This window comes from Mirounga leonina, unplaced genomic scaffold (genome assembly GCF_011800145.1).
Source record: "Mirounga leonina isolate KUSES-001 unplaced genomic scaffold, KU_Mleo_1.0 Mir_104, whole genome shotgun sequence".
NCBI classification, from domain to species: Eukaryota; Metazoa; Chordata; class Mammalia; order Carnivora; family Phocidae; genus Mirounga; species Mirounga leonina.
In genome coordinates, this window is record NW_023270231.1 from 5115337 (window position 1) to 5126918 (window position 11582).

The 11582-nt window shown below is 45.1% G+C and overlaps 1 protein-coding gene across 1 annotated transcript; it reads right to left on the reverse strand.

Annotated features, from left to right (window-relative positions):
• Positions 1-2081: 2081 nt before the first annotated feature.
• IL12B (interleukin 12B) lies at positions 2082-10744 on the reverse strand. Its single transcript, XM_035013448.1, has 6 exons — positions 10657-10744; positions 7943-8218; positions 7295-7412; positions 5579-5796; positions 3814-3971; positions 2082-2213 (listed from the first exon to the last, which is right to left on the reverse strand). Exons 1-6 carry the CDS (start codon positions 10742-10744, stop codon positions 2082-2084), a joined length of 990 nt encoding a protein of 329 aa, XP_034869339.1.
• Positions 10745-11582: the final 838 nt, after the last annotated feature.

Sequence of the window (11582 nt, forward strand, 5' to 3'; positions counted from 1 at the left end):
GCCAGGAGTGGGCACTGTTTGGAGGAAGGCCACCCAAGATTTTCTGGAACTCCTCAACCTCAAGAGCTAGCACATGTCCAGACATATGACAAGCCCTCCATAAACACTGGATCTGGCCCTATGGGATGGGATGCTTATGACTCGACCAGGTTGGAGTTTTATTCCATGATGTTCTGGAACTAGTAGAGTTGATTGCAGGCTAGAAGGTGAACAGAGCAAGAGCATCCAACCTCTAAAGAGGGCATAATGCGGTTCGGTACCCTTGCAGAGTTCCCTGTAGTCAGACCACAGGGACATTCCCTGAGCTCAGCAAGACACTGACTTTGGGAATCCTATAAAGGGAAAGGGCAACTCTGCAAAACTGGAAGTGAAATTGCTTCAAAGAAGGGCAATTCTTAAATGGCAGGGGAAAAATAATGCAGTCCTGGTAAATGTGGGAATAGGATCCTCGAGTCAGCTGAGAAAGCCCAAAGTATTATTGCAAAGAAGAGTTATATTTTTATTAGTTCATCGTCAGAATGTAAAAACAAGTAAACAGAAAACGAATGAAATCATTTTACAGAAAGCATATTCATTACTTAAAAGTAGCACCTTAGTGGTGGGCACTTTCTGGTCACATCCGGTCAGGTTTGCTCACGCTGACGAGTAAGCAATTCTTGATCATTTTCTTTGCATCTTTGTGCTTTTTTTGCCTGGCTATTAAGGAGCACCTGGCAATTCTGACAGCTTTATGTGCTTGGCCCTACCGGTTCTCCTTCCTGGATCATAAGACCTTTTTACTTTCCAGACACTTACATTGTCTCCGGGTCCCTCTCCTATGTCTTACAGATAGATGGGGGTAGGGACTGCCAGGGTGGCTGAAGCTGAATTTCAACTTCAGTTATTTTTTTAGCCCTTTCTAAATTCAGGCAGCCCAAAACTAAACTTGCTTAGAAGTACAGGTAGGTGGCCCTGAATTGCTTTATCAACACCACCTCCAGGAAGTCTTCATGGATATAGGAATTGACATCTCCATCTCCAGAACCTTCTCAAATGGATTCATGTCTCCATGCCTCTATTTAACTACTTCTGTGTTCTCATCCATCACAAATATATTATGGTGCTGGCATCAGAACATTGTGTTCTCACTGGTTGTCATAAAATCCATATACTTGCAGTCTTGCTTGAGAAGTTTCCAGTGTAAATAACACATAAATTCACATTTTGCGTAATAGGGCCTCTTCCTTACAAATCAGGTCCTGAGAGTATGAAACATACAATACATCTTGGCACACAAGTGTCCAATAAAAATAATAAATTAATAAATACATAAATTACTTAAATATTTAAATAGCATTAAGGTCAGTGGCAACCTGCTAGCTGGAAAATCTATAAATAAAATAGCTGATTGTTTCAGTGGCCATTTGGCATGTAAATGTAAAAATACTGCAAAGACATGATAATGATCCTTTACAAAAAGCAAATTAGGTAGAAAATAACTCTGGGGGCCTATTCTATTGAGTCTTTAGAAAATTCTGCATAATATCTTCCACTTTCCCTCCAAGGTTTCATCCTGGGATTGGAACCTGAAAAAGAATACCAACAGTTTCTGTGAATTAGAAATGTGGCAACAAACCCTTATTTCACCAGACACATGACTGGGGCAACTGGGTTTGGGGATTCCATGTCAGAAGGGCCCAGCCTGTCCTTATGTGGCCTAGGATTTGGTTGCCTTTGGTGTCTTCCCCCCACTCCCAGGTGCCCAGGATAAGGTTCTAACTCCTGAAAACAGCTTGCGAGCTATTCTTGCTCGGACTCTTAGCTACCTCTCCCCTCTCCCTCTTCTTTGCCTTCTCCTCCAGGAGGGCAGGACCTACGCCTGTTTTCTTTACTGCAGTATCTCTGTACCCAGCATAATGCCCAGAACACTATGGGCATCAAATAATATCTGTTTAATGAACAAAGGTATCTTTCTGACTCTGGTGACTGTGAGCCAGGCACCCTATCTCCCCTTTCTTCTCCCGCACTGCCCCCCACCACTGCCCGGCACCCGGGGAACACTGAGTGTTCAGGTGTGGGCTGGGCTTTGGGGGCCTGCTCACCTAACTGCAGGACACAGATGCCCAGTCACTCCAGGAGGAGCTGTAGTAGCGGTCTCGGGCTTGCACGCGGATCTTGGCATCCTTGTGGCACGTGACCTTGGCTGAGGTTTTGTCCACGCAGAGTCTCTCTTTCTGCAAAGGAGAGGGAAGTCGTTGGCAATGCAGTCACAAGAGGGGCTGGGCATATTTCTGCAAAGCTTGATCTCCCCAAACAAGCACACCTTGGTTTGGGGGCACCACAGTAGCAAATAAACACTGGAGTTGTGTAGAACTTGCTCCACCTACCGATAGAAGCTCTAAATACAGATGCAGCTTTTCTATTTCAGCCCAGAGGGAGAGATGGTTTGGTCCAGCTTTCATCTTTCTAGAAGAGCTGCCTCGCCCGAAGGCCCCGTGCACACTCACCCCTGTACTAGGCTGATGGTGGGACACAAGCAGATATGTTCTAGCTGTCCCCTGGATATTCTGAAATACTATATCCTGATCCTTTTATCAGAAAACATGCTGAAGGGGCACCTGGGTGGCTCAGTGGTTAAGCGTCTGCCTTCGGCTCAGGTCATGATCCCAGGGTCCTGGGATCGAGCCCCACATCGGGCTCCCTGCTCAGCGGGAAGCCTGCTTCTCCCTCTCCCACTCCCCCTGCTTGTGCTCCTGTTCTTGCTATCTCTCTGTCAAATAAATAAATAAAATCTTAAAAAAAAATAAAGAAAAGAAAACGTGCTGAAATCCAGGTATTGTTAACTTTTAGCTGTGTGACCACAGGAAAACGCTTTGGGCTCTGTGTCTCAGTTTCATCCTTTATAAAAAGAGGGATAATAATTATTCCTATCTCATAGATGTGGAAATGTTAAAGGTAATCCTCACATAAAACTCTTGGCCAAGTCTTTAATCGATAGGAAGTGTTCAGTAAATATTACCTATTAATGATGTAAATTTTATGTAGGGAAGATACATATCAAGATTTTAAATAATATTTAGGTAAAGTCTACTCCAGAATAGCCCTTCCCCCCTACAAAAAATAATTCTCAGGGAGTGACTGAATGGCTGAATTTCGACCAAATGCTAAACACTATCCTGAATAAGGCCTTTATCCAGTGATTTCTAAAACCGGGGTCCCAGGAGTGTTGGGCTTTATAAAAGTGCCTTCTGGAACTTGGGATTATGATGGCAAGGCAGGAAAGCTTGAAAGCCATCGTCTTAGCCTCTAAGCACTAACATTCTGCTCAAAATCATTTCACGGTATGTGGGACAGCTGGGAATTATCCATTTGGGGTGAGACATAGCACACATGTTCTATCATTCAATTTACTCACTAAACTGAAACATTAAATAATGATCTGAGGCTCCTGGAGCCCAGATTTCCTATGTGAGGACCAATTCTGAGCACAAGAATTAATGACCACCCATACTGGAGGTCAGCTGTGGTTAGGTACACGGAATTTGTGTCCACTGGACTGGCTTCCTGGTTCTGACCGTTCCTAGCTGGGTAACTTTGGGCAAGTCATTTAACCTCTCTGAGCTTCAGTGTCTTCCCTAGTGAAGTGTTGATGATAATACCACCTGCCTTTGTAGGGTTATGTTAAGGATTAAGTGATCCATCCATGTAAAACCCTTAAAGCAGTCTGAGGCGAGGAGAAAGTGCTAAATAGATGTTAGCTACTGTTATCGTCACTCGTCTCCTAGCTGTGGGCCTGCATAAACCTGGGTAGATGGCCCTGGAGTCACCTCTTACCTTTTCCCTATTGTTCTTGCCCTGGCCCTGTATGCAGAATGTCAGGGAGAAGTAGGAATGCGGGGTGCTCCAGGTGTCGGGGTATTCCCAGCTGACCTCCACATGCCGAGAATTTTGTAGTGGTTTCAGCTGCAGGTTCATGGGCGGGTCCGGTTTGACTGGAAGAAGATAAAGAAACACCCTTTATTTTCCTCAGGGGGCTTTGGTGTAAGGTAGTTCTGCCTTCTGATCCCACTTTCCCCTTTGACCAGCCGTGAGTCCCCAGGACAGTTACTTAGCTTCCCTGGGCACCTGGTTGGCAGGCAGGAGGCACCCCCGCTGCCGGTGCTCACGCTGGTGTCCTCGCCAGTTGTCCCCTCCTCCCTGGCTGAACCTGAGAGAGGCTCAGAATCCTTCTCAGCCCTGCACAAGCCGATGAGTCCCAGCAGTGGAACCGTCTCGGCATCGTGCTCAGAAGAAATTCCGTAGAGACAATAAGACTCTCGCATCTGGGCTAGGTGGGGAAGGACCACCCTCCCTGTGCTGCGTACCCCTTTCGGCACCAAACTTGGACCTGAGCTGAGCCTCTGGCTAGGGATGAGATGAGAGATTTTCCACCCAGTGCTCGTTCTGTAGTCTTGTTTTGTTTTTGTTTTTTTTTAATTTATTTGACACAGAGAGACAGCGAGAGAGGGAACACAAGCAGGGAGAGTAGGAGAGGGAGAAGCAGGCTTCCCGCCAAGCAGGGAGCCCGATGTGGGGCTCGATCCCAGGACCCTGAGATCAGGACCTGAGCCGAAGGCAGATGCTTAACCAACTGAGCCACCCAGGTGCCCCCGTTCTGTTGTCTTGTCATGGGATCTGGCGGTAGTTGAAGTCAGATAGTCTCTCTGCTCATTCATTCATTCAGTAAGTGCGGAGTGAGCACCAGCTATGCGCCAGCTACTGGGGGATAGAGCAGCGAGTACCACAAAGACTCTGGCCTCAAGTAGCACACCTTTGCCTAGATGAGGGCAGAGGAGACTTTCTATGGAATGTCCAAAGCCCAAAGACCATGGCTCCCAGTAGACGCTTTTCAGATATTCTTCTCTCTGTTCTTAACACAACTGACATCTTCTTTCCTTCAGAACTCAGCTAAATACCACCTCAGAGAGACCTTCCCTGGCCATCCTATGTGAACCCAAACTCTGCCCCCCCACCTGCCAAGAGTAATTTCTCCACAAATGCTCGAGCAAGTTCTGTGGTTCTGTGAATTTCATTTCATGATGAACGTTCAATGGACACATGGCAAAGGAAGTGACAAATGGCAAAATCTCCATCTGCTGATTAAAAAAATAGATGTCCATTTTGGAGGGGCTTATATTAAAATAATGAAGTTTTTTTTTTTTTTCAAATGCTAGAGAAAGACTCACTGGGAATAACTACAATTAGTAGGGAAACCTTGGTTCTGAATAAAAATGCTATGCCTGAGGGGGTCCTGCTGGATTCACCACAGAAGCTGTCTGGACAGCAGATAGAAGGGTAGCCAAGAGCCTGCTTTTCCCAATGGGGCAGAACTGGGTCTGAGTTGCTAGCTGTGAGATCCGGGGCAACTTACGTAACCTGTCTGAGATTCAATTTTCTCTTCCTTAAAATGCAGAGAATAGTATCTACATTGAACTCTTTTGGGGGTTACAGAATAAAAGAGACAATACGTGTAAACCCCTTACCTTGGTGCATGGGGCATTGTGGACATGTGACAAATGGCATTTATCTTTATGAAGCACATATAATTAAGAGGACTCACTGATGTCCCTGATGAAGAAGCTGCTGGTGTAGTTTTCATACTTGAGCTTGTGAATGGCACCCACCACGACCTCGATGGGTAGGCTCTCCTCGGCCGCGGGGCAGGTGCTGCCCTCCTGACACCCCACCGTGTACTTCTTATAATCCCTGTTGTCCACTCTGACCCTCTCTGCTGAGAGTGTCACTGCTCCACATGTCACCCCTTGGGGGTCAGAGAAGCTGAAATCAAAGACAGACATTACCTCGTGTCTCACCCATTCGTGGGTCAGTTCCCAGTGGCTGGAGCCAGACAGCCGTTTGAGGACACAATTTCTCCAACGGGTTTGATTTCTCCACAGGGGCCAAGAAGCTGCCCTCCCCAGGAGAACAAGCTTTGCCACAGAGGTGGTACAAATATTTAGAGACAACTCTGCATGTCTGTGCCTCTGGCCTAAATGAATCCAGAAATGTTTAGATCCAGAGCCCTTGGTTAAATCTCCTTATTAAAATTTTAAATTCATTTTTCCCATTGTAATGACAAAATCCATATGTGCTAATTATAAAAAATTAAAAAGATAAAAATGTGCATAAATGAAATGTGTGTGCCTCTTTTAACCCTAATCTCACTCCCCAAACAGAAATACTATTCAGAGCTTGTTGTATCCCTCCAGACCTTTGTCTATGAATATTCAAAGCAATCATATATCCACATGTATATGGATACACACATATTTTGCCTATATATATATATACTCACAATGATTTTATTTTTCATTAAATAGGACCCAACTATATATATATGTGTGTGGTTTATAACCATCTCTTCCCCCTCTGAACTTATGGAGAGTGCTCCATGACAGACCACACAGACTGGGTTATCCATTCTGATGGCTGCATGTTAGGCTGGAGGATAAGGCGCTGCACTTTATTTAACTTTTCCCCTGCTGATTACCAAAAACATCACAATGAGCACTGGTATCTGTGTCTCTGTGCATTTGTACAAGCATTCCTTTAGTAAGCCTTTTCATTTTCAAGACGGAAAAGGGAGACCCCAGAGGTTAATGTACTCAGTTACATGGTGGCCAGACCAGGCCGATCACCTGGGGTGTGCTCTGTCGCCCTGCCTTGTTCAGGAACCTGGATGGTGAGGGAGGGAAGTCACACAGACCTGCTAACATAGGTTCAGTATCCATGGAAACTGGTTTCTTAGGGGAAGTCCAAGTACATCGGACAAACAATGAACTTCAGATTAGTGGTGTCATCGGCAGAAGGAAAGGGAGTTGAGGTGGCTCTGGGAAAATTTCTAGAAGCCTCAGGATTTTGGAGTTGGCTTCAGGGCTTTCAAGATCTATGCCCCGGAGCTCTTGTTTCTATTTTCATCTCAAGGTACAATTTTGGCAAGTCATTCGTAGCTTTGATTTCTCCTTTTATCCCTCCCTGTGATGCTATGAGCCTTAATGAAGCATTGCCAGCCAATCTGGATGAGTGGGTTCAAACACAGCAGAGGCTATTCCCAGGCCCCAATAATATCCTGTTCTAACCCACACATTTATTCAGGCGATTAGCTTAAATCTCCATGTTCTTTCCCCAATTTAGGCAAGAGGGGGCGTTGAAAAAATATAGGTTTGACTTTGTTTTCTCTCTTATCATTAACTGATAGGCCATGGCGAGGTTGCCCTTATTTTCTTAATGAAATAGTTCTAGCAAAATACTGAGAAATCAGAGTGGTTTCACTTACCCTCTGCTGCTCTTGACACTGAATTTCAAGTCAGTATTGATTGCCGTCAGCCACCAGCAGGTGAAATGTCCAGAATAATTCTTTGCCTCACACTTTAGATAGAACTTATTTTTGGATTCTGGATTTGAAAAGAACAAAAATTCAATATTTGCAGGTTTTCTTTCAGATAGATTTTAATTGTGGTGAACCACAGGCCACCAAGTCGTACAGGAATGAAGATCTTCCATTTATTCCCTTGGAAAATGATGCTGCTCCCCTGACAGGCAGTTCAGCGAGGACTGAGAAGGTCTCAATAGGTTGCTGATTCTGCAGACTATACTATGCACCTAACACATCAGGGGGAGGCATTAAATTTTTCGAGGCGGCTGCCCCGTGCTGAGTTATGCACTATACATGTTGGTTAATTTCCATTAGCCATTTAAAAAGAACTTCAGGAAAACCAACCATGAAAATCTCTCAACATGAGATCTGGATGGTGCCCAAAGCATCTAAGAAAGCAAAGAAAAACATAGGTGCTGGGTGGTTTCAGTAAGGGATTTGATATCAGTTCCTTAACTACACTAGTCATGTCTTAACCTTTTACATTTTTAAATTTATTTCTTATGGAGCAAAAGAGAAAATTGACATCCTCTGAGCGAATAGAATTACCTTTCTGTTCCTTTAAGATATCAGTGGACCAAATTCCATCTTCCTTTTTGTGAATCAGCAGGAGCGAATGGCTCAGAACCTTGCCTCCTTTATGACAGGTATACCGGCCAGCATCTCCAAACTCTTTGACTTGGATGGTCAGAGTTTTACCAGAGCCTAAGACCTCACTGCTCTGGTCCGAGGTCCAGGTGATGTCATCTTCTTCAGGGGTATGGCAGGTGAGGACCACCATTTCTCCGGGTGCGTCCGGGTGCCAATCCAACTCTACGACATAAACTGGAGAGCACAGGGAGTGGAGAACTGGACTGTAAGCTCCAGGAACCCCGGGACTGGGATTTATGAGCCACCTGTGCATCTGCCCTCCTGAGCACAACCTTGCTCGTGACAGCAAATGCTTGCTGAGATGATTGATCTCAGGTCACTGGGCCCTACTTGGGTTTAAGGTCGTGAAGAGATAAACAAAGTTTTATAGCTGCCATCGAGTCATTAACTGGCAGCCTGTTTTTAATAATTGACCTCTGATTCGCTGGCAGATGGGGAAGGCCTTGATACAATAGAAAAATATGAACAGCACAAAACTCTTTACCAAAGGCCTGGTGGAGAGAAGAACCTTCCAGTACAATTTCAGTTATGTGGAAAATAAGGCAGGGCACAGAGATGTCAAGAAAGACTGACCAGCACTGAGATCTTGTCCCCACTAACTGGCTAGGGGATTTGGAACAAGGTAGTAAATCACCATGAGCCTCAGTTTCCTCGTCTCTAAAATGATAATAATAGCTCTATGTCATAGGTTTGGCTATGAGGATTAAATTTAAAAAAACATATAAAGCACTTAGCATGGTGCTTACCATTGTAAACTCAGTGTTGGTTTTTTTTTTTTTTAGTGTTGGTTATTGGACCAAAGTTTGGTCCAATGACTGCACAGAGAAACTGCCCTATAATTTTCCATGGGCATTTGAGGATTTAGTTCCTACTGCATAAATTAACTCACCCATGGAGATTTTCATTCAATTTTGTTTAAGCAGTTTTACACTCTTATGAAGCAGTTTAGTAGATCCTGGTCTTCCCATTTCATCGAGGAGCATGCCAAAACCAAGAGGCTAAGCAAGCTTATATCAAGTTAGAAGTACAAGACTGAAATTTCAGGCCTTCTGCCTTGTTGGCTTGGCATTGGATCTCTAACCTGAGTATCTAAACTGGCGCTTGAGGAATGGCCTAGAAGAGTACTGCGATGAGTGCGTCACATCCCAGCTTCATTCATGCATCACTTACTAACGAACTAGAGTCATTTAATGTAATGGTTCCCCAAGCCTGATCACTGAATCACCATCAGCAGCAACACCTAGGAAACTGCGGGAAAAGCAAAATCTGAGTTGTTGAATCAGGAACTTTGGGATGGGCCCAATGATCTGGTTTGTATGCTCTCCAGATGATTCCGATGCCCTCTCAAGTTTGAGAGACACGCTGGTTAAGAGCCTGGATATTGGAGTCACATGGGTCTGAGTTTAGATTCAGCTCTACATCTTACACTTGCCTGTGGCCTTAGGCAAGACATTCAATTACTCTAAGCTTCGGTGTCATCATTTTTAAAATGAACAAAATATTAGTGCTTGCTTCAGCAGGTTGAGACATGGATGATACAAGCGAATTCATACAACAGCTTAACATAGTGCCCTAAATGCTCTATAAATGGTGACCCTTATTGTTGGCATCCAGATGTAAAGCACTATGGGACATAAAGTTCTTACATCAGAGGGATTTATAACTACTGAATGGGTAACAAAGACGTGAGCTAAAAAAGCGTTTGGGACCCAACTCTTTGGAAATGATTCGCTATGCTGACATAAAACCACGTGGCTCCTTTGGCTTTCTCTAGTTTTTCTTTGTTCCATCAGCAACTGAACAGCAAGGCTATTTTTCCTGTCACAACTAAGACTCAGAAGGCCTAGAAGGCCCTTACCCAAGGGCAGGGGACAACAACTGCAAGAGGGAGCCTGAGGACGAGCATCCAGAACCTAGTGCCTGGCTTCATCTCCTCATCTTGCATCCAAAGTCGTCTGCCCTCTGTTTCTCACATTGACTTGCTGGAATTTCGGTGGTTTACCAAATTAGAAGTAACTTCGGGGTTTACTATGCAAGGGCCAAGCTTCCTGAGCTCACCAAAAATCCCAGGGTTGGAAGGGATCTGTCATAATTATCTGGCTCAGGCCTTCGCCTTTGCTCAAGGGAGGGTCTAAAACTCTCAAACTCTCCTTGGGCAGAGGGGAGATGGCTGGATTGTTGAGCCCAAGTCAACGTGAGTCTAAATCCTATGCTTCCCCCAAAGTGCTTGGTCAGAGGTGAGTCCTCTCCGTGCTCGGAGGGAGTGATACTGTGCGGTGGAGGGGGGGATGAGAGAACGTAGTTCTTAATCTTTCCAAATCCTTCACTTTGGAATTTTCATTGTATGATACAGCTGGTTTTAGTAATACTTGTGAAGTCCATATAGCCTTTCCTATCACATCCCGCAAAAAGCTCCTACTCTGGCCCCTAATATGGAAGCCAAACGACATAGGTGAAGGAAGTACAGACGGCCTGCCTTTTCCCAGTGATGGCACTCACTAGGAACCTCCCAAGGCTTGGTTGCCCCTTTCGGGCTGATTTCCCCCCAGGGCCTGCCTGATAAGTCCTGGCTTAGATTTCGGGGCCGCCACAGAGAAGGAGAGCCTGGTTACCATTTTTCTCCAGTTCCCATATGGCCATGAGGGGAGATGCCAGCAAAACCAGGGAAAACCAGGAGACGACCAGCTGCTGAGGATGCATCTGCAAGAGGGGGAGAAAGAGAGGGGAAGAAGGAGGAAAAGAGAAGAGGAGGGAAAAGAGAAGAGATGATGTCAGTAATTATTCAGTTGCTTTGCAAACCATATTCATGCTATGTACATTGTTTTTAATCTTGATTTTTCTCTTTCTTGTCTGCACTATCAGATTAATACTACCGGAATTACGGGAGCCCTGAGCCAGTCTCTGGGTAAGAACATCTCCAAAGAGAGAACCACAGACTATCTGGAGCTGAAGGAGACCAGCCCTCTGATAGAATCCTCTTATTTTTAAGCTGAGAAACCCAGGACTCAGAGAAAGAGCATGACTTGTCTGGATCAACATTCAGCAGTGATATACTTGGTACTTACTAGGTAAAGGGCTCTGGGCTAGAGTCACTGGGAGTTAAAAAAAGGATTTGGGCCTGGATTCTGCCTTCTAGGGGCAAACACTTTCAGTCAACAAATATTTATGAAGTCCGTGTGTTAAGTGCCTACCCTCCAGTTGGAGAGACCAGCTATACCTCGTATCACTGTACCCAAGGTGGTATGTCCAGTGACACCTGGGGTAAAGGACTTGGGGTGATGCTGGGGTGGGGGATAAGCAAAGGCGATCTTCCAAATTATGGCAACGATCTGGTAGCCAGGTTGAGTTTCTCTCCGTGTTTAGACGATAATTGCTCAAAACTCAAAGGTTACTTGTTCCTACACGACGAAACCAGTGATTCTCAAACTTGAGCGCATATCAGTGTAACCTGGAAGCCTTGTTAAAACACAGATGGCTGAGTCTGGGGGTGGTGGGAGGTGGGGCCTCAGAATTTGCATTTCTTAGAAGTTTCCAGGTG

Bases quoted from the DNA above. Each gene is read 5' to 3' on its own strand.
- IL12B (XM_035013448.1), bottom strand. From the start codon at position 10,744: ATGCATCCTCAGCAGCTGGTCGTCTCCTGGTTTTCCCTGGTTTTGCTG. The intron at 8,219-10,656 runs GTAACCAGGCTC...TGTGCTCTCCAG, and splicing joins ATGGGAACTGGAGAAAAATG to TTTATGTCGTAGAGTTGGAT. The intron at 2,214-3,813 runs GTAAGAGGTGAC...TCTCCTTTGCAG, and splicing joins GCAAGAACAATAGGGAAAAG to AAAGAGAGACTCTGCGTGGA.